Below are 22,481 nucleotides of genomic sequence, written 5' to 3'. Positions count from 1 at the left end.
TTATTTGAACTTGGTTCCTCAATTAATGTTGTAACAAGTAACACATTCTCCTTTCCCTTTCCTTCCCTATCAAAATTATCTTTTGAGCATATTCACATGACACACTGTGAGATTTCTTTTCAAATAATTCACCTCACTCAATTTCCTTTCAATTTGATAAGGCCCTCTAAACCTTGTCTTTAAAGGTTCACCTATCACTGAAAGTAGCACTAACACTTTATTTCCACTCACAAAATTGCGAATTTTTGATTTCTTGTTGCTTCCCTGTTTCATTACATGCTGTGCTACTTTTAAGTTCTGTCTATCCAACTCACCTCTTTATGTAATCTTTCCCTAAAATTTGTTCAAATATGTGGTCACTGAACTTTGACTCACCAATTTCTCCTTAAATAATTTCAGTGGTCTTCTCACCTCATGCCCAAAAACGAATTCAAATGGACTGAATTTAGTAGATCCATTAGGTGCTTCCCTAATTACAAAAAGTACAAATGGAATTCCTATACCCCAATCTGGATTGTCTTGACTATAAGCCCTTAACATGGTCTTTAAAGTTTGATGCCATTGTTCTAATGCTCCCTGTGATTCTTGATTGTACACAGTGGATTTGAATAGTTTTATTCCTAAATTATCCATAATTTCCTTGAATACTTTTGATGGAAAATTTGACCCTTGATCTGATTGTAACTGTGTGGGTACTCTGTATCTAGTAAAAAAAAAATTGAGTAATTCTTCTACAATCCTTTTAGCTGTGACAAAATAACCTCACACTTTGTCGATGCCTTTTCCCAATCTTAATGTATTTACATTTTAAAAGGAGCCAAATTAACCAAGCTTTTTTGAGGTAATGAAAGGGGAGTTTATTCATTCCCAAATGCATGATAAGATAATAAAACACACCACACATACAGACAGATGAGCAATGTAAATTGAGTAAAAAGGTAACAGTAAAAAAGACATATAAATCAGTCATTAGGGTCTGTGAGGAGTACACAGTAGAACGTTAGAGGCATTGAGTTGAGTTAATACTATGATAGAAATTGAGCAACTGATTTTGAGATTCTTAGCTCTGCAGGTTAGTTGACAAGCTTTTGTCCTGCTCGTTTTCCATGATGATTTCATTGACTGGCCTAGTTCCAGAACTCAAATTGAGAGAGGGTTTTTCTTTAACTGTAGTGCAAGGTTGTCTAATGGCTGCCCCTAAACTATGACCTTCATATTAGCACATTAGTCTACACTAGCACATCAGCCAAATAACAAAGTGAGACCAGGACTGCAGGCATTTTTTAACCCCTGTTTTTATGTCTTCCTGAGAAGGTTAAACACAAACATGTCTTTTGACTCATGTCCACAGTGTGGGATATAACCAGCAGGAGATGGTTTTCCTACTGAGCGGGATAATCAAATTTTGCTTTACATCTCTTCCTTTTAAGTGTCTGTTTGAAGTTTCCATGACACTGTAACGATGTGACATTCCATGGAGTCGCGCAGAGACTTCCAGCGGTCAGTGAATTCCATTTTCAGAATTTACTTTATCATGTATTCTTGGCTTGTTGGTTTTAAAATTCATGTCTTATTTTAAAAGTTCAATATGTTTATCATTAATTTGGCATTATGATCCATTGTCATGACACTGTCACACTTCAAATATCATGATTAGGTATAGCTACTGACTCCCTGTGAGCAATGCCACAAGAGGACTACTAATCTTTATTAAAAATTATAAACTAATGCTAAAAAGGAAGGTGAAATTTGAAAGTAAATGAAACATTGCTATAATTGACTTGTGACTATTAAAAGTAATTCATGTGATTTGAATTGCTGTTCATAATGATTTCTAGAAATAGAAAATGGACGCAAACTAAAAGAAACATTTACACTTTTAACACAGTGGAGGGCAGCATTTGTAACTTTTTTGAAAAGTGCCTGTGTTACAGAGCGATTTCTCTTCAGGATAGAACACTCTCTTCATGCAGTATCCTCCCTTATGGCTAATGCTGATTTTCTGCACATCCCTGAAAACAAATAATTTCCAGTTTGTTTTTTACAAGGAATTGAAGCAATAGTATAAATGCAGTTCAGGGGAAGCCTGATAAAAACATGAAGGAGAAAGAAATAGAAGGAATTGTCAACGAGTTAGATGGAGATGGGTGGGGTGAATTTGGTATGAGTCATAAAAACTTTTCAGACCAGTCTGTGCTGTGGATTCCATATGAATTGCTGTCCTTTGATTATAACTGGTCTCCCTGCTTTAAGAAAGATATTGTGGAACTTGAAAGGGTTCAGAAAAGGTTTACAAGGATGTTGCCAAGGTTGGAGGGTTTGAGCTACAGGGAGAGGCTGATTAGGCTGGGGTTATTTTCCTCAGAGCGTTGGAGGCTGAGGGTGATAGAAGTTTACAAAACACTGATAGAAGTTTATAAAATCATGAGGGGCATGGATAGGATGGATAGTCAAGGTCTTTTCCCCAGGGTAAGGGTGTCCAAAACTAGATGACATAAGTTTAAGCTGAGGGAGGAAAGATTTAAAAGGGACTTAAGGGGAAACTTCCTCACACAGATGGTGGCGTGTATAGAATGAGTTGCCAGAGAAAGTGCTGGAAGCTGATACAATTACAACTTTTAAAAGGCATCTGGATGGGTATATGAATAGAACGGGGTTACAGGGATATGGGCTAAATGCTGGCAAATGGGACTGGCTTAATTTAGGATATCTGGTCAGCATGGATAAGTTGGACTGAAGGGTCTGTTTCCATGCTGTATAATTCTATGACTCTAAGCATGCAATAAACTAAAATTTTCCATTGTTTAGTAACTTGTTTCTGCTAATAAGGTATTTTGTTCATTTTTGGTTAAGAGAATGTGAACACAATGGTAAAAATCAAAGAAAACCTAAGAAATATAATTTAACCTGAGAATCCAGTAGTAGCTATGACTTCTGATTTGATGTGCAATGCACCAAGTGAAATTAATGATCCTGTACTATCAGGATGTATTGAGTGTGCTTGAGTATCTTGTTGCATCTCAAGTGATTGTGAAGATTGTGTGTGTGTATGTGTGTGGGAGAAAGGGACAGAGAGTGTGTGTGTGTGTGTGTGTGTGTGTGTGTGTGTGTGTGTGTGAGAAGATTGTGTATGGCAGTGGGTTGCAGCATATCTAGGGAGGGAGGAGTTTGGGAGGGAAGCATTCAGTAGTTGCCAATTTCAAGTGGCACAAAAAAAAGCATTTCTGTTCTTCGTGGCCCCGCATTCAGGCTGCTAACATTTATTTAATTAATTTCCTCTGGAGGGAATCCCCAAAGATTTTTTTCTATTATTTAGCTTTTTTAGGCCTGAGAAAACTGATCACAATGTTATCTGCAAGAAAGCTAGTTAGCGATGGATGTAACTGGAACCAATTTTTGCATAATCTATGATTTACTTACAGAGTGAAACAGAGCATCTACCTCTTAGTTGAACATCCACAGTTTCAGTGTCTCCTAATAGGTGCTTAACTAAAGCCCCAAATAATGCAATTAATAAATAATTAACACACAATATGCATTGCACATAAGAACATAAGAATTAGGAGCAGGAATAGGCAAACCAGCTCCTCAAGCTTGCTCCATCATTTAATATGATCATGGCTGATCTCATCTCGGCCTCAGCTCCACTTTCCTGCCTGCTTTCCATCATCTTTCAACCTGTTATTAATTAAAAATCTGTCTATCTCCTCATTAAACTTACTCAATGACCTGACATCCACCGTTATCTGGGGTAGTGAATTCCACAGATTCACAAGACTCTGAGAGAAGTAATTTCTCCTCTTCTCTGTTTTAAATTCTCTACCTCTTATCCTAACATAACATTTCATTTTGTCACAATCCAATCTCCCAAAGATACCTGAATTAACTGTTTGGTCTTCTCTTTGCAAAGGGATTGGGCCTAAAGCCAAATTCAGGCAGGCAATCTGCATGACCTAATTCCACTAGTTTGGTCCTTTAATTACCTATCGTTCTTTTAGAAATCAGATGCCATGCAATCTTGGAGGAGCAGATTACTGCAGATGCTGGAAGCTGAGCTGAAAACAAAAAATGTTGGAGATCACATCAGGTCAGGCAGCATCCATGGAGAAAAAGCAAGCTAATGTTTTGAGCCCAGATGACTCTTCATCAGAGCTGAAGTGTGGAGGGAGCAGTATTTATGCAATAGTGGGGGCAGGGTGGTGTGCGGTTGGAGTGCTGGGGTAGAAAGGATGTTGGTAGTTCAGTTTCAGTGATTGGCATGTGAGAATGGCAGAATAATAGTGTAAGTAACTGCCATGATGTGGAGGTGCTGGTGTTTGACTGGGATGGACAAGATAAGAAATCAGACGACATCAGGTTATAGTCCAACAGGTTTATTTGAAAACACAAGTTTTTGGAGCCTCACTCTTTCTTCAGATGTTAATGAGAGACGTGGCATCAGGCACAGAATTTAAAAGTAAAAGATTGAAAGGTCACACAACTGATGAGGATATATTAAACAAACCTAAGATGCTGTTAAATCTTTAATCAGTTAGAACGTTTTAATTGATTATTATGTACATGTAAATCCCCAAGTTTCCTTCAAGTCACTGCCCTGAGAGAACTAAAGGTTTTATCAGTGTAAAGAAGGGGGGATATTTTTGGTCAGAAAATGCATTTTAGGTGTGAGACCTTGTTTAGAATCTGTTTGTGTTTTGGTTTGGAGTCAGACTGGTTTTATTTCTAAAGTAGGAATTTATAAAATGCCACATTGACTGACTGTCTATAAAATGTATGTTTTTGAACAAAATAGGATGTATCTGCAAATACAAATTCACTCTATAGATTTACGTGTGTGTGTGTGTGAGAGATATAGAGAGTGAGTGTGTGTATGTCTGTGTCTGTGTCTGAATCTGTGTCTGTGTCTGTATCAGTGTCTGTGTGTGTATGTGTGTGAGAGAGTGGGGAGAGAGAAAGTGTGTGTGTGCGTGTGTGTGTGTGTGTATGTGTGTGTGCATGTGTGTGTGTGTGAGAGAGTGAGGGTGGAGAGAGAGATCGTGTGTGTGTGTGGGAGAAAGAGTGTGCGTGTGTGTGTGCATGTGTGTCTCTGTTGGGGGAATAGAGAGAGAGAAAGAGAGTGTGTGTGTTTGTGTGTGTGTGTACGAGAGAGAGTGGGTGTGGGTGTGGGTATGGGTGCGTGTAAGGGAGAGAATGTGCGTGTGCGTCTGTCGGTCTGTGGGGGGAGAGAGAAAGTGTGTGTGTGTGGGAGAGAGTGTATGTGTGTTTGTGTGTGTGAGGGAGAGACACTGTGTGTGTGAGAGAAAGAGAATGTGTATGCATGTGTGTATGTGGGAGAGAGTGTGTGTGAGGGAGACAAAGTGAGTGTGTGTGTGTGCGTGCGTGCGTTTGTGTGTGCAAGGGGGAGAGAGAGAAGGTATGTGTGTGTGGAAGGGGGAATATGTGTGTGTATGTGGGAGAGAAAGACGGTGTGTTGTGTGAGAGAGAGACAGAGTGTGTATGTGTGTGTGTGTCTCTGTTGGGGACAGAGAGAGAGAGAAAGAGTGTGTGTGTGTGTATGTGAGAGACAGTCTGTGTTTACAGGAGAGAGAGGGAGTGTGTGTGTGTGCGTATGAGAGAGAGAGAGAGTGTGCGCGTGTGGGTGTGTGTCAGGGAGAGAATGTGTGTGCGTCTGTCTGTCTGTAGGGGGAGATAGAGAGAGAAAGTGTGTGTGTGTGTATGTGTGGGAGAGAGAGAGTGTATGTGTGTTTGTGTGTGTGTGTGTGTGAGGGAGAGACACTGTGTGTGTGAGAGAGAGAGAGAGTGTGTATGTGTGTGTGCATGTGGGAGAGAGTGTGAGTGAGGGAGAGAAAGAGAGTGTGTGTGTGCGTGCGTTTGTGTGTGTGCAAGGGGGAGACAGAAGGTATGTGTGTGTGGAAGGGGGAATGTGTGTGTGTATGTGTATGTGTGTTTGTGTGTGTGTGTGTCTGTGTGTGTGTGTGTGTGTGTGGGAGAGAAAGAGAGTGTGTTGTGTGAGAGAGACACAGAGTGTGTATGTATGTATGTGTGTGTGTGTTTCTGTTGGGGGACAGAGAGAGAGAGAAAGAGTGTGTGTGTGTGTGTGTGTGTGTGTGCGTGTGTGTGCACGTGTGTGTATGGGAGAGAGAGTCTGTGTTTACAGGAGAGAGAGAGTGTGTGTGTGTGTGGGTGTGGGTGTGTGTAAGGGAGAGAATATGTGTGTGCGTCTGTCTGTCTGTTGGGGGAGAGAGAGAGAGAGAGAAAGTGTGTGTGTGGGAGAGAGTGCATGTGTGTTTGTGTGTGTGTGAGAGAGAGAGAGAGAGTGTATGTGTGTGTGTATGTGGGAGAGAGTGTGTGTGAGGGAGGGAAAGAGAGTGTGTGTGTGCGTGTGTTTGTGTGTGCGCAAGGGGGAGAGAGAGAAGGTATGTTTGTGGAAGGGAGAGTGTGTGTGTGTGTGTGTGTGTGTGTGTGTGTGTGTGTGTGTGTGTGTGTGTGTGTGTGTGTGAGAGAGACAGAGAGAGTGTGTGTGTGTGTGTGAGAGAGGGGGACAGAGAGAAAGAGTGTGTCTGTGTGTGTGTGCGTGGGAGAGAGAGAGTGTGTGTGTGTGTGTGTGTGTGTCTCAGAAGTGTTCTGAGGAAGCGTCACCAGACCTGAAACATTAACTCTGATTTTTTTCTTCACAGACGCTGCCAGATTTGCTGAGCTTTTGCGGCAACTTCAGTTTTTGTTTCTAAACAAGGCCTCACACCTTACATTCACTTTCTGACCTAAAATGTCACCTCTTCTTTACACTGATAAAACCTCTCAGGTCAGTGACTTGAAAGAAGTTCAGGGATTTACATGTATATATTAGTCAATTAAAACATTCTGACTTATTAAAGATTTAACAGCATCTTAGGAATGTTCAATACATCCTCATCAGTTGGGTGACCCTTTGATCTTTTACTTATAAATTCTGTATCTGATGCCACCTCCCTCACTAATACTTGAAGAAGGAATGAGGCTTCGAAAGCTTGGGTTTTCAAATAAACTTGTTGGACTATAACCTTGTGTTGTGTGATTTTTGACCTTATCTAATGGCCAGGCTGGAAAGAACAGACAATCTCACTGGGGTGGGTGGAGGGGAGAGATGGTGGCAGAGAATATAACAAGCAAAGCTAAAAGAAAGGGAAGGAATGGGTTAACAATTTGAAGGTGTTGAACTCAATATTGAGTCCAGAAGGTTGTAAACTGCCTAGTTTGAGAGCTCTGCAAAATAAAGATCAGGACGCCACCTATATCGGTGGGTTTGATGACAAAGTTAGGGTTAGACATAAGAGAGCAAAGTGTGGCAATTTCAGAAGCAGAAGGAGCAGAGAAATTGAGACGGCAAATGTCATGCCAGCTGTTTTCAATGAATAGTACGAGGACAGGGTAAGAGCCCAGGGGAAGGGGTCCAAGTGGAGGGTGAATACTGGAGGTGAGTGTAGGGATCAGTGGAACGGGGGGTGGGCAGGGGCGGGGGGGAGGTGTGTGTGTGGTGGGATGTGTTGCTGGTCCTGCCTAACGAAGTGAGTGCAGATGTCATTTTGCTGCTGCACAGGAAATTGGTTAGGCCACTTTTGGAATACTGCGGTGCTATAGGAAGGATGTTGTGAAACTTGAATGAGTTCAGAAAAGATTTACAAGGATGTTGCCAGGGTTGGAGGGCTTGAGCAATAGGGAGAGGCTGAAGAGGCCGGAGCTATTTTCCCTACAGCATCGGAAGCGGAGGGGTGACATTATAGAGATTTATAAAATCATGAGGGGCATAGTAGGGTGAATAGTAAGGGTTTTTTCCCAGGGTAGTGCAGTCCAAAACTAGAGGGCATAGGTTTAAGGTGAAAGGGCAAAGATTTAAAGGGACCTAAGGGGCAACCTTTTCACACAGAGAGTGGTGCGTGTACGGAATGAGCTGCCAGAGGAAGTGGTGGAGGTTGGTACATTTACAACATTTAAAAGGCATCTGGATGGGTATATGAATAGAAAAGTTTTAGAGGGATATTGGTCAAATGCTGGCAAATGGGACTAGATTAATTTAGGATATCTGGTTGGCATGGATGAGTTAGATCAAAGGGTCTGTTTCCGTGCTGTACAGCTCTATGACTCTATGAGACAGAAGCGGCAGAAAAACAGTTCAATGTCATGGTGAGCCCAAAATTCATTAAGGTGGGGGCATAGGGGTATGAAGCTGAGTCCTTTGCTGAGGACAGTTACGTTCAGTCTCAGAGAGGGGAAGGTCCTATTTCCTCACTTTTGAGTTGATTTATTTATGAGTCTTTTTCCAGATTATATTTTGTCAAAGTGTAATTTTGGTTTGAGAAGTTCCTGCTATTTGGGCCTGTTGTCATTATGACATCACACTGTTTCTATTCTGACACTGCAGTTGTTAATGAAAGAGAAGTGCCTTTAAACTGACTTACAAATCACTATTAGTTGAACAATAATTAACATTACAAATAACCTGAAAAAGTCTCAGAAGCGTTGGAGCAGGAAACAGAAATTCATATTACGCAGGAATGTATCTGAGATAGGGGTTATAGATAGATAAAATTTTGGAATGCGTGTTGTGTACCCATGCTGAAAGTACTTCTTAGCTGTCTACTACCCCTCCAGATGAGGGCTCTTTTAGTGCAGTGATAGTGTCACTACCTCTGGGCCTGGTGGACTGGGTTCAAATTCTAGCTGCTCCAGTGGTGTGTAATGACATCTCTGAATAGGTTGATTGTAAATTATCTATTGCCCCAGCTGGCATTAGTGAGCTTGTGTAATAAGACTGCAAAGCAGTAACTGCATGATTCTCAAGGCTTAGGAAGGCCTCACACCAAAACTGTAGAGTGCTCTTAATGAGGTTTTCTCAGGCAATCATTGTGTAGTTCAACAGATCCAATTTCATGTTTTGGTTAGCACTTGAAGAATTCAGTTTTAATATTCACATGCAAAAGCAACCTTGAAGGATCAGAATGGTGCCAATCTTTGGTACACTGCAGGGAACCATTCACAGCTCTGTCAAACTCATTCAACTCAAGAGAAACAGCTCACCCAGTAATGCCAGTACTTGCTGCTCAGAGGGCATTTGTACCAGTGGAATTAGGGAATGGCTCACAGATTTAATAGCCTCATTCACAAAGGCACCTCCAAAGCTTGTTGATAGTGCAACGATGGTGATATTGAGCTGTAATGCTGAAGAATGAAATTGTTCCTTATGTTAGCTCACTGCTGACCTTGTACTAGATTGGCACCTTTAATTGCTGGAACCTTAATCCAGCAAAGCATGGCAAAGTTAAAGTGTCATCTGTGGTCGTGTGAATTTCATGCCCAATGACTCATCAACTTAACTTATGAAAGTAGAAGGCAGAGAAAGGATCAGAATGAGTTACAGGGAAGTAAATTTAAAAATAAATTAAAGTTAAATTCGAGACAGAAAGAGAAATAAGGCAAATAGTGGACTAAGAGAATAAAGAACAAGAGAGACAGAAAAAAAAGAATTCTTTTTAAAAGAACAAACAGAAAAATGTTTAGGCATTGTTGTACAAGTCCTTGAGATATTCTTGAATAAATGACAAGGCAGATGAGCCAAATATGCAAATGTACCTATCATCAGGAATCATAGAACTAGCAGCAGCATCCATCACGATCAGGAACCGTAGCAACATAAGTCATAGGTTAAAAATCATATTTTCCAAGACTTTTTAAAGTCTCTTTAACCTAACAAATAGATTTCTTTTTAAATTTGAGGTGTTACAGTATTCAATAGTGCCCATTATTTAACAATTGTAATTTCCACAAATTGCACTCTGCAGAATTGCAATGCTGCGTTATAAATCAATATTTTGTTGTTATCAATGTCATTCATGTCTTGAGTTTTCTAATAAAAATATAATCCTCCCCTAAATTTGACTGTGAAGTAAATGAAACATTTAGAGTGCACTTTTTCAACTTAGGTAAACTAAAGAAATTGTGCTAATAAAATTGTTTATGAGAAATAAATCCCAAGGCTTTGCCCTTCCCACTTGCACTGATTAACTTAGTCTGACATTGTGCCAAGGATAAAGGATTATAATGATTTACCAGTACATTGGGCAATCAAATAACCCTTTTTCAACCTCAGCAATCGGAATATATTAGCATTAATCCTGGAATATGGAAGCAGAGTGCTTTTGTTATTTTCCATAACAAGGTGCACTCTTAAATGTCGAGCCCAAGTGTAGACATTGATAGAGCGGTCCATACGTGAAGGTATATAAACTTATAAAGAATGTTGAACATTAGCAATTTAGAGCTAGACTTCCATTTTTTTTGAGGCTTATATAAGCATTCAAATATTTTTTTCAAAGTTCTATTGAAACACATAGACCACTTGAAAATATGGTTTCCTTGAGCTTGTAAATATCTAAATAACATCCAATATTAAACTCTCTTGAGTTCAGCTGTTTAAAATTGAAAAGATAAATGCTGTCAAAACACATAGCAATCCAGCTAGTGCAATGTCACAAAGACTAATTATGTATCTGCAGCCTGCTTGAAAAATATACAATGCTAATTGTTTACTTCAGTGCAATGGCTTATCATTATATCATGCCTATAATGTTTAAGTATATTGTTAACAATTTCTCCGTCAATAGCTCCACCTTCAGACCCATTTGCAGTCATTATCCAATTTTCACAAATGGCAGGTTCCTGAGAATGTATTTTTGAAAATGGTGTTGATATGCAGTCATATTCTGCATTAAGACACTTCCTGGGAGGAAGGACTGAATCTATTCATGTTACAAGCTTCACTTTCTTTTTAAACTGACTTGTGCATTTCTAATTTTGCATTGCTCCAGTTAAACAGATAACAAATTTTCCATAGCTACTTATCATTCCATAAATCAAGTGAAGTGCAAATGTCAAAGGGACTACAAAAAGTAGGATATAGAATATAATTTATTTGCGACCAACTGAGCAGTCGCAAATAACACAGGATTAAAAAAACAAAAGAACTGCGGATGCTGGAAAATAGAAACAAAAACAGAAATTGCTGGAAAATTTCGGCAGGTTTGGCAGCATCTGTGGAGAGAAATCTATTCTGAAGAAGGGTCACTGGACCTGAAATGTTAACTCTGATTTCTCTCCACAGATGCTGCCAGACCTGCTGAGATTTTCCACCAATTTCTGTTTTTGTTTGTGTGTGTAAATAACATGGATTTATGGCTCTTTGAAGCCAAGAGCTGTACATGCATATTCGAGTGTTGTTATAATCTACCAGTATATTCATTCTAACTCCTTGGTTTGTAAAGTGTGCAAAATGCTTCTACTGTGAAAGCAACTTGATATAAAGATTGGGTCTTAAAGCTTCTGTGTGCACTTCAGTTTATGTTCCAATGATTGTTCTGTGAATGGTTGAATTTTACTTATTTAAGTTTCCCATCCATTTCAATGGATCCAATTTTCTCTCCTGTTAAGAAGGACCAGATCCCTCCTCTGTAGTTAGGATTTCCAAGAGCATAGACGAAGGCATTGGCTATAGGTGACGTCTTTGCAACGATGGCAGGGAGCTGCCAAGACAAGGGTAAACAGAAAGAATAATGGTGACATTAGTTTTAAAAATTCATCAAATTAAATATAGAAACAGCAAATATCTACAGACCCTGGGTAAAACAAGAATCATATATCCATATCTCCCTCAAACACAACATAACGGCTCTTTTCCAGATTACTCATCAATTTTACTGCATCTCTAAACAACTAGCTAATTTAGAATTGTGTTTGTTTATCTCTGAACAGTATAATATTTGAAAAATGGAGTGAAATCAAAGAAACTGTTCTGGTTTATTCTTTAGTAAAATAGCACCACTTGTATAATGGGAGCTCCTGCCCCACCCCAATTTATACTCAAGCCTTATCAATACAATGCCAATTATTATTACTTACCATCCTTAGTTTTGGAGACAAGACAGTAACATTTTCCAAGACAGCAAACGTGCACAACAGGCTATATGGTCCCCAGCAAATCAAAAGAGTCTTAAAAGGTAATCTAGTATTAAACTGAGAGGAAATAAAACAATTTGAGTTCGAATGGTATAAGTCATGCAATGATCATATTACCGTAATAAGAAACCATTAGGTTCCACTGAAATTATGTCTACCTGTGTCAATGATATTAACCAATCTCTCTATACGCTCTACCTCCTTATTTATCAGACTTGTCAGTCTAAACCTGTGAATTTCCTATGTTAACCCATCATTCTTAGCTGGCTCTGTAGAATTTATCACTGTTTTAATTTGCTGCCATTCTATCTTTTCCCCATCTTTGATAATCCCTAACTGGATTACAATTCTATGATTAATGGTTCCTCTCCAGATAAATTTTCTACGATTCCTAACATCCATCCCAAGGCTCCCCCCACACTTCACCTCAACTATCCTGTGTACAGCTGAACCCCCTACAGCTTCCAAATCAGAAATGCAGCCTGATGTTGATCTCAGAAAAAGCAGCAACATTTGGAGAAGCCAAAATAATTCTTTTTTTGAGGACTACTTTTTTTCAATTTCAGTAACTCCTTCAGTTGGTAAGATAGAGACATGTAATAATACTATCTTCTGTATTTGTGTTATATGGAATATTTGGACTGAAACAGCAGAATTAGAAGAATTTGAATTGAATTAGCTTTGTTGTCACATGTACTCAAATGAGTACGGTGAAATCTTGATAAGTGGCTACTTACAGCACTATCTTAGGTACAAAAGTATCTAGGTACAGCTTCTTCAGTTACAAGATTAGTTACAGTGCAACAATGTCATCAATGCCATCTTAGGTACAGAGTACCAAGGTACAGTCAGTTACAGAATAGAGATATGAAGTAAAAAAGTTACATTCCTGTATACACAGTATAACGTTAGGTCAGAAAACCAAGAAGTTAAAAAGACAAATATCATACTTCCTCTATGAGATCTCTCTGCAGCAGACCAGTGGAGGGGACCTCCACATGGTCTGACCACACTCTGCCTTGCGCTGCTGCCCACCACTTTGCACCAGGCCATGTGTTGCTGGCATCCCCTCTTTGGCCTGCTGGTCACTGCCATCCCTGCTTTGGCCTGCCAACCCCCAACACTGCTTTAGAGGCCAGGAGTCGGAGGTCGGGGCCGAGTGCCTGAGGCCGAGAGAAGGGAGCAAAAGGAGGAAAAGAGGGAGAGTAAAAGAAAACGAAAGAAAAGAATGGGCGTAGTGGAGAAGCTCCGGCTGGAGAGTCCTATTTCACTGCCATCTTACTGGAAATGCAGCAATATCCTCACTAATTATCAACCCTCCATTAAGCTTAACAGCTTGCAAAGAAAGGCCTTGGATACACCAGGAATGAGTAGCTAGGATTTTGAATGCACTGCCTGATAGGGTGTTGGAAACAAGTTCAATAGTAAACCTCAAAAGGGAATTGGAGCAATTTCTAAAGGACAACAATTGCTTGTTATGGAGAAAGGTTGGGCTAACTGGGTTGCTGTTGAAGAGATCCAACAAAAATCTAGTGGTCTCTTTTCTGTGCTGTTCCTCTTTTGATTCCATAATATCAGCCAGCTTCCATTTTGCTCCTGAAGCAAAGCAGGGAGAACTCCCTTGGCATTCACAAAAGTAGAGAAAGAAAATTCTTCATAAAATAATAGAAATTGCATATCAGATGGATGCCAGTCCATGTTCTGTTCCTGGTTCATTGTATACATTCTGTTATAAATACTCATCAAATTGCTTTTTAATGATGTTGCAGACAGCCTGAATGGAAATTGAAATAGGTATGTTCTGTTCACGTAAGTCATCATGAGAAAAATACTTTCTAAATTATTCCTTCATTCTTCGCAAGGCATTTCCCTCTTGTTACCATGTCATAAAACAATTTTCATCATTTAGCACTTTCTGAATGCCTCCATTGGTTTGCTGCATAACATCTGTCTCAAGTAAAATGTGCCCTCATTAAGGTTTTTTTCATAACTGTATTTTTCATTTCTGTTATCATTCTATTGAAGCTGCATGATATCCAGTTGGAAAGGAAATGCTGCTAATGGCTTGGGATGTGCACAAAGTGGAGCTTTACAATGAAACTTCCCATCAGTATGGAGTCAGTGGTTGAACTGAATGCTTGGACATGGATACTGTGCAGAAACCATCAAATCATACTCTTTGTAGCCAGCACGAGTTTCTTAGTTAATTAAACTATGAAGATTCTAAATTAATTACAGCATGAATGTTTGCCTCTACAAATACCCATTTCCTACTGGTATCACCTTGTTCGGGTTGTTTGGGACAGTGAGTTCTCGCTCCTGACCCAGAAGTTCAATGTTCACGTCCCACTTCATGACGGCCTTGATGGTCAAAGAAAGTGGATTTGAAGCGTGGCCAAAAATATTGAGTATCAGCATGCAAGTACTTACAAAACACCCAAGTGTTAAGCACGGGAAAGATTCCTGGTCATGCATGTGATGATAAGAAAGTTGAACCTTCTCACGTCACCGTCTATAGTTCCAAACTACAGCATTCAAGTAAATTTGCATGTTGACACAGCAATTCACACTCCCTTGACTGAGCTATAACAAACCACTGGTGCCTTTAGTTATTTCAAAATCAAAAATCAGAGCCAAGGGAAATATTTCACAAAACATCAAATTGTTGAAGTTATGTGGACAAGCTGGGAATAAAAACAAAGCATTCAGCTTCAAAATTCTCAAGAATCCATGTTTGGCCAATTGAAAGGCAGCCCCTGGACTTAAGAGTGTGTTTCCAGGATGATTTGATATTTTATGGGAACGTTACCTTTTAACAAACAAACCAGTTTAATGGTATGTGAAGATCTTCTCTTTGATGCAAATGTATAAAAATAAAGTATGACAGCTCTCCAGATAGTAGTATCAGATATTCTTAGCCTGGCGTACATTGCGGTCAGTCTCTGTCTCCGAATGTAGAAATAGAATTAAATACACTAGCTTCACTATTCTCATGATAAAAACACTCTTTTTGTTTACTCCAGTCTCTGCCTGTAAGTAGTTTCTTCATTCACCAGAAGTAGAAAGGGAACTTTTACAAGTACAGATATATCAACATCGGGAATAAGACTCTATTAGCATGCTTCAGGAAGAAGTTATAATGATTTAACTATATAGTTATTGAAGGATTGGGAGAGGTGAGAAATGGTCAAACTAGCTCAGATAGCACTCATGTGGAAAGTAGGTTCAGCACAAGGGAAGGTCCAAGTCAGACAGATAACCCTCCTCAGAAAAGAGCTCATTGACATGACACTCTTAAAACTAACACTTGTATTCCAGGGAGGACAGTAGATGCACTCAATCAATCTGCTCATAAGGATATGGCCATAAAAGTTTGTGAACATTGTCACTCGTAGATGTGGGGAGTGAGATTTATTTTGCAGAACAGATCATAGGAATTAACATTTCTGCCCAATGCCCTTTTCCACTTAAGTCAACCTGACATCACCAGATATGTGATAGAAAGAAAATGTAATGATGTCAGACTGCCAACCATCTAGAAATGTATCCCTGATAACTTCACTAATCGTGACAATGTCTCACTATTTGCTAATACTAGTTTGCAGGGATACATTAAATGCTTTTATAACCTCTCTCACTGTAAGCAACTTGCTCCATTAATAATTTGCTCAGACTGACACTTGGCACATATTATTGCCCCAAATAATTAATTAGAAGCAGTTTTGCACTGTTGTTTCTTTTATGCACTACCCCCTTTAACTAAGATTTAGAACAAAAGTATGTACAGTAAAATCATAAAACAGTCATGAAAACTATGTTTAAACTGCAAGTGTACTGTCATGGCAATGAAAAGATCTAAGACATTTTTGTTGCAGTCTTAATAAGATTACATAACTTATTTTTACCTTGACTTGTCCAGTTTTCTTGAATTTATTCGCACAAGATTGGTAAGAAGTTACCATGATGAAAAGTGGGAAGACAAATTCAAAAAATGCCACTGGGATGAAGAATGAGACAAATGTTCTGATAGGAAAATAAATCAAGGTACAGGCAATATTATGACTCAGACTCCAATTCATGTTTCACAAAGTAGAATGATATGAACATTTTTGCAGCATCTGCAGTTTATATTATACAGGCAGTGGACGTGTTTGAGCTTTGACTTCCTTTAGGCAATGTGATTCCCAAAGGTATCCTCAGGCCTCATTAAAGACGTTTGCTCAGGATTGAGTGCTCAAAAAGAACAGAACGTCTTTCTTTATTTAAACTGAATTAATCTAAGGTGCTTTATACTGTTAGCTTTGCAGCTTGTACTTCACATGGAACAAAACTGGTAGTCCATATCTGTAATCTGAGCTGACCTGTTTCAGTTTGATACTGCATTAATTCTAAATCCAACATTGTCACAAATCAGATTTGCCACTTTCTCCTGGAGCCCAATGGACACCCATTGGCGCTTTATCAACTTACCTGCATTTTGAGAGCAATAACACTCCTTTCCTGAAAAGGGATTTAAATTTGTCAGTGTTCTTCTGCCCTGATACAACTTGCATTTATGTAGTGCCTTTAATTTAGACAGAGATTCCAAGTAGCCTCACAGAGGTGTGATGGAAAACAGATGTCAAGCCAGAGAAGGAAAGATCAGGTCTGATGAGCAAAAGCTTGGCTGAATAGACCAGTTGTAAGAAGGGTCTTAAAAAAGAACTTAGAGATGGCAAAACACAGCAAGAGATTGACAGTATGAGCTTAGGTTTCTGAAGGCATGACTGCCAAAGATGGGGCAAAGCAAGTGGAGGCAATGCGTAAGAGCCTAGTTGGCAGAGGGATGCAGAGTTTGGAGAAATGGTAGGGCTGGAGGGGGATGCAGAAATGGGATTAAGTGAGGTCATGTGGGATTTGAAGGTGAAGTCAAGGATTTTAAAATTAAGATGTTGGGAGACTGGTAGCCTACATAGATATATGAGATAGTTTGATGAGTCATCAGGACTTTGGTATCCAAAAAGGATTTTCCCCTTTTGGGACCTGAATTCAGGGTCAATTAAGGATCAGAGGTCTGTAGTGCGTGGGGAACAGCCACTTATCTGGCTTCTTGAATTGGCCATTTAATGGCCAGAAGGTGAAACTATCATCCTGTTCCATGCCATATGATTAACTCTGTCCAGTAGCTTAACAAAACTATTTGTTTGTGCCAACCAAGTACAAAGAAGAATGTCCACTACAATTTTTTCACAGTTGCTATGGATTGCCAACAAATGCCAATCTTACCAGCAAGACCTACATCCTGAGAATGAATTACATTAATAAGAAATTCATCAACATACCTGTCACCTTTAGAGTAATCCAGTGTGCAGCAAGTTCGTAACGGTTCGTAATCATATTCACCCCATCCAAATAATGGCATAGAAGCCCAGAATCCAGCAAATCCCCAGATAATTGCCAAAACAGTCATGGTACTGCTCCATTGTAATCTTGACCCTGCAAATAGGATTTAATATGTGGATGGTTGTCAATCCATACATAAATGGTATTCGATGAGTGGAAATCTAAGTTAAACTAACTCACCATTAAGTTCACCAATCGGCATTTTAGCAATCCATTTTCAACAAAAAACAACTTTAATATCATAGATTGCTGAGTTTTCTAGCCATGTACAAACTCTTGCTAAAATTCAGATATGTCAAGGTATTCTGTGATTTGAATTACCAATCAGCTGAGCATCACTCCAAAATAGTCCTAAATCTGATCCCTGATATATGGGGTTAGGTAAAAGGAAATTAGCCTGGATTCTAAACTCTAACAGTTCTCCAGTGACTTTTTCTACCCAAAGTGTGGACAGTTTGAAGGTTGGCCATGATGCTTTCCCTTTAATTAAGCAGTTTATAGAGGCTTTACTGCTACAGCTCACAGAGGAATCACAGCCCAGTAATGAATCACCATCCTCTGGCTAGAAAAGGATGTGGCAATTTTTAAAAAAAGTTAAATCAGATTTAGTGTATTTAGAGTTCAAGAAAAGGGGATTATTTCCACAGCTCCTTACATAACTGACCAGTGTTGTGACTATTTGGAATCACTACACTTAAATGCTTTGTTAAAGGAGAAACTGGAGTAATTCGAAGTTCCACCCTCTTGGCTAGAATAGACCAACAGATTACTTAAAAAAAGATCAACTCCACAATGAGCTACAGTCAGTCTTTCACTAATCTTTAATTTGTTCACAAGGAATGAATCCTAATGAGCTCCACAAAGACTGCTGTTTTAATAAGGAGCTGGTCACAGCATAGTCAGGCTTCAAATGAATTTGGAATTCTTTGTTCTGCTTCAGGTTTTACAGTTCGTTCACATGTCTGACACTGGGATGAATAAACTTGTTTGTTTCCCTAAGATTTCAGTGAGGCGCATTAGTCTGTGAGGCAAGTTGATCCAGGAAAAAGTTTCAACCATGTCTTCCTTACAAGTTTAAAGCTTCCTACGCTTTCTATAATCTAAATGCCTTGGGAAAAATATAATACTCCTTAACGTTTCAAAATTTCCTGAAATTTTCCTTCTCGGATTTACTTGGAAAATGTAAACTGAGAGGAGGATAAAATGAAACAAACATTATTGGTAGAAGGCAATTCAATCTGTGTCAGTTGTGTTTCAGAATTAGCTTGGAATGACTTACTGCTGCAGTTCAGGTGGTACCTGTCCCAAGCAATGGCAGCACACGCATTAATGCTAGCAAGAGATGTCAAAAATCCTTGGAAACCATGAGTCTGGCAACCTTCTGATCCATATGGCCAGTACCTGTGAGGGAAGCAGGCAAGAAACATATAGGCATCGAGGTAGGGGAGTCCAAAGTTAGGTGCTGTAAATATGAAGCGACAGTTAATAAATTGAGTTGCAAATTCAGGAGAATTCTTTATTCAGAGCCTAATTAGCATGTGGAACATATATTTAACATTTAAGAGGAATCCAGATAAATACACTGCTATATAAATACATTGCGATGGTGGTAAATATGGATTTTAATTTCCATCATCTGATTTTTATACTTTAGACCTTACATGGACTAAAATTGTTTAAAGGAAGAATAAAAACTGTCTAACAATGGCTTCCAGTGATCATCTGACCCCAGGCCAAGGCAAGTCCAGGAGACCAATAAACAAAACTAACTACATCAAAATTGTCATTTTATCTAAAATCTTGAAACTTGGCAGTTGAGTCAAGCATCTCAGATTCATATCTTCTGTTTTAATTCACATTTGTGTGATAATTTCATATTTTGACAGGTGAGAGACATGACTGCAAAGACAGTTTGTGAAGACAATTAAATCAGGCATGGGAATATACACTGAGCCATATTTCAGGAGATGGTTTTGACCAGCAGAGTAGAAAGAAAGAATCTGGATTGGTAACAGTGAGGGCTGAAAAATTCTCTTCATCTCAGTGTCTCTCATCACCTGATGAAAACAGCACCCAGTGAAAAAAACAAATTGTAGAAAGAACAGTTCACTGGGTTGTGTTCTCAATGGTATCTACATGCTTTACTACTGCTGAGGATGCCAATCAACAATTAAACAACTGTGGTGTTAGGTTAAAAATCTTACACCTCAAGAATTCTAATGACTTTTAAACTGTGTAGCCTTTATTCTTCCTGTCTGGACAAGACACTTACTCTTTTAAAGTTATCAACTGTGTGTTTTGTGTGTTTTTGATGTTGTGTATTTGTTATTTTACTTGGGGTTAATAGGTAATAATATTCCTCTTTTACTTAAGAAACCCTTGTAATTGGCTCCTTTATTTTGATCTACTAGCCATATCTTTAAATGATGCCTGGTATAACCGCATGCTAAAGAAGTAAAAATACTTGTTGCAATTGACTGAGAATGGATTGAAACAAAAACAGAGTTCATTCCTCCTTACCATTTGATTGTAACAACATGAAGGAGGAAGGAATAGAAAGTTATGTTGATTGGTTGCGGTGGAGAATGGAGCAGGCTGGTGTAACACTGGTATGTATCAATTGAGCCAAATTACCTTTTTCTGTGCTGTACACCTTAAGTAATTCTCTGAAACCAAACCAAGAAATTGATAACCAGGTCTACCTTAGAAAGCTTGAGAAAGCAGCTACAAATGCATTCAAGCAGATGCCAGTGTCCGATACAGCCAAGCTGGCTATTAAGAGATTGCTTGGTGTCTGGATTTCTTTTATCTTGTAAAAGGATAAAATCGTTATCACATTCAGGAACAGTCCAAGGAGAGCTGTGGAGCAGAACAGAGATCTGGGGATGGGTTCAAATGATAAAACATAAAATATTGCTTTTCATTTGGGCTGCATCATACGTTTACATATTTTTCTTTGCTTCTTTTTCTTGAGAAGCAGCACTATGTCGGTAAAATACCTATGTATTCAGTAATGTTGAATCAGATTATGTTTAACTTATTATCAAACCAACTCACATACAATCACACTTGTGATGTAACTAAACAATAAACCTAATCTCAAGTTTATTGAATTTGCAGTATCCACTTTTTCTAACAGCTGAATAAACATGCAAAGCAGCCCCAGAAACGCACTTTGGAAATCCTATTGGAATTCTAAGATCTTCTTGACTGAATACAACTGTGGAAGATAAAATCTAGTCTTGCTAAACAAACAATAGCACTCAAACACATATTTGACATCGACTTACATAAACCTAAGGTATTTCCACTTGTTCATATGCTACATGGAGACAACTATATTCTCACACATTGATGTTTAGACACATTGCACTGTCACTGTTAGTGAATGTTGTATTAATGACAGAAACTGAAGATAAATTAATCTAGTGTACACTACATCAATTTTACAAGCTTCTGTGAAATCAAACAAGCCCATTTTTACCTTCCAGTAATAGAGTAGTCCCAAGTGCAAATACTTCCAACTCACTGAATCCCTCAATGATAGGTTTGGTAGTTACCATCTTTACACCCTGGTCGAGCAAGACCCTGACTTGCTGCCTTAAATATTGCTGACCAAATCAAGGCGTTAAACAAGCATGGATACACGTCAGTTGTTTATGTACTTTCTCAGAAAGAAAGGAGGGCATGGGGAAGGTTTAGCAATCTTGAAAAGTCTCATGACTGCAGTGTACTCAAGCCTGTTAAATCGTATTTGCAGACTTTGAAGTGCATTCATTAAATCACAGCAAGGCCTTTGTGAAGAAGCACAATTTAATGCTCTTACGGTCAGGGTACAGTCAGAGGCCATTCTGGCACAGTATTGTTTTTATATACAGCCGATCTTTAGTAACATTTCTCTTAAATTTGTTAATTATCTTGCCCATAATTACAAAGATCAACAAACAGGTCTGTCTAAATTAATCTGTAAATGATTTACACTGGTTCACTTGATTGAAATGCAATCAGTTCCAATGTAGCCAGATAGCGAACAATGAGTTTGTTGTATTCTGTGTTACGGCAGTTTCAAAATGCAACACACTTTCAATAATGCTAGTGTTTTAGTGTATGACTCTCTCACCAAACTTTACAGTCATTTATCATTTTGTGCAAAGTAGGACCCCCATGGAAGAGGTGGTTGCAGATCATTACTGCCGCACTTCTGTTATAGCGTAACTTGGATGTAAGGCCATGCTATCAAGTGTCTATGCCATTTTGCTGTCTTTGGGGTAGCAGTGAAGAAATACGTTGGAGATGCTGCTGCTAAAAAAAGAATGGAGGAACCAGATGGTGAATGACTTAAGGGTAATTTGGTCCAGTCTCCACAATGTATTCCAACGGGGGATACAATATCAGGATTAAGCAATTCGGTCTTTGCTTCTCAGGTCAATCAGCTAAAAGACTGCAGTGGATAAGCTTAGATCAAATCATTGTTCAGACTGGAAGACAATATTGCATTGAGAATAATTTCTCACAACGTGTGCAAATGAAGGAGTGTGATAAATAGGGTTGATGAGTTTCAGGTCCAGATTGCCAGGTAGAAAGATGTTCCAATGGGAAAATAATTGTTGCAGCAGCATAATCAGAAGGACTCGTTAGCAACTCCTTTGTCTGTCCAACTGTCTTTCTCTCTCTTTGGGCTCTATCTTATCGTTTGCTCCCTACCCCACCCACCTCCCTATTTTCTGCATATAAACTGACGTTTTCCCAGCCACCATCAGTTCTGAGGAAGGGTCACCAGACCCGAAATGTTAACTCTGTTTTCTCCTCCACAGATGCTGCCAGATCTGTTGAGCTTTTCCAGCAACTTTGTTTTTGTTCATAATCAGAAGGACCATGTGTAAATGCCGATGCAGCTGATTTCCCAGGAATGACTCTGGAAGTTGAAATTTCTGATGGATAATTACTCAACGTCTGGAACCCTCTGAAAATGACCAGACTTTGAGTTAGAGTTTGAGACTTTGCACAGTCCTCACTGACTTTGTTTAATAGTTCCCAAGGATCTTAAATACCCAATTCACCCCACCATACTCTCCACAGACACTAGACATTCCTTCCATTGCGCTTCACCCACA

The 22,481-nt window shown here is 39.1% G+C and overlaps 1 protein-coding gene across 1 annotated transcript; it reads right to left on the bottom strand.

Annotated features, from left to right (window-relative positions):
• Positions 1 to 11,164: 11,164 nt before the first annotated feature.
• On the bottom strand, positions 11,165 to 20,981 carry rgra (retinal G protein coupled receptor a). The gene is made up of 7 exons (XM_020523981.2): positions 20,852 to 20,981; positions 20,070 to 20,226; positions 18,647 to 18,768; positions 17,307 to 17,460; positions 15,891 to 16,008; positions 11,929 to 12,042; positions 11,165 to 11,552 (listed from the first exon to the last, which is right to left on the bottom strand). The coding sequence occupies exons 1-7, from the start codon at positions 20,928 to 20,930 to the stop codon at positions 11,409 to 11,411; spliced, it is 888 nt and encodes a 295-aa protein (XP_020379570.1). The 5' UTR covers positions 20,931 to 20,981; the 3' UTR covers positions 11,165 to 11,408.
• Positions 20,982 to 22,481: the final 1,500 nt, after the last annotated feature.

The sequence above is a fragment of the Rhincodon typus genome, chromosome 34, assembly GCF_021869965.1.
Source record: "Rhincodon typus isolate 14 chromosome 34, sRhiTyp1.1, whole genome shotgun sequence".
NCBI lineage: Eukaryota > Metazoa > Chordata > Chondrichthyes > Orectolobiformes > Rhincodontidae > Rhincodon > Rhincodon typus.
The sequence above is the reverse complement of the archived record's forward strand: the minus strand, read 5'-3'. Positions and strand labels throughout refer to the sequence as shown.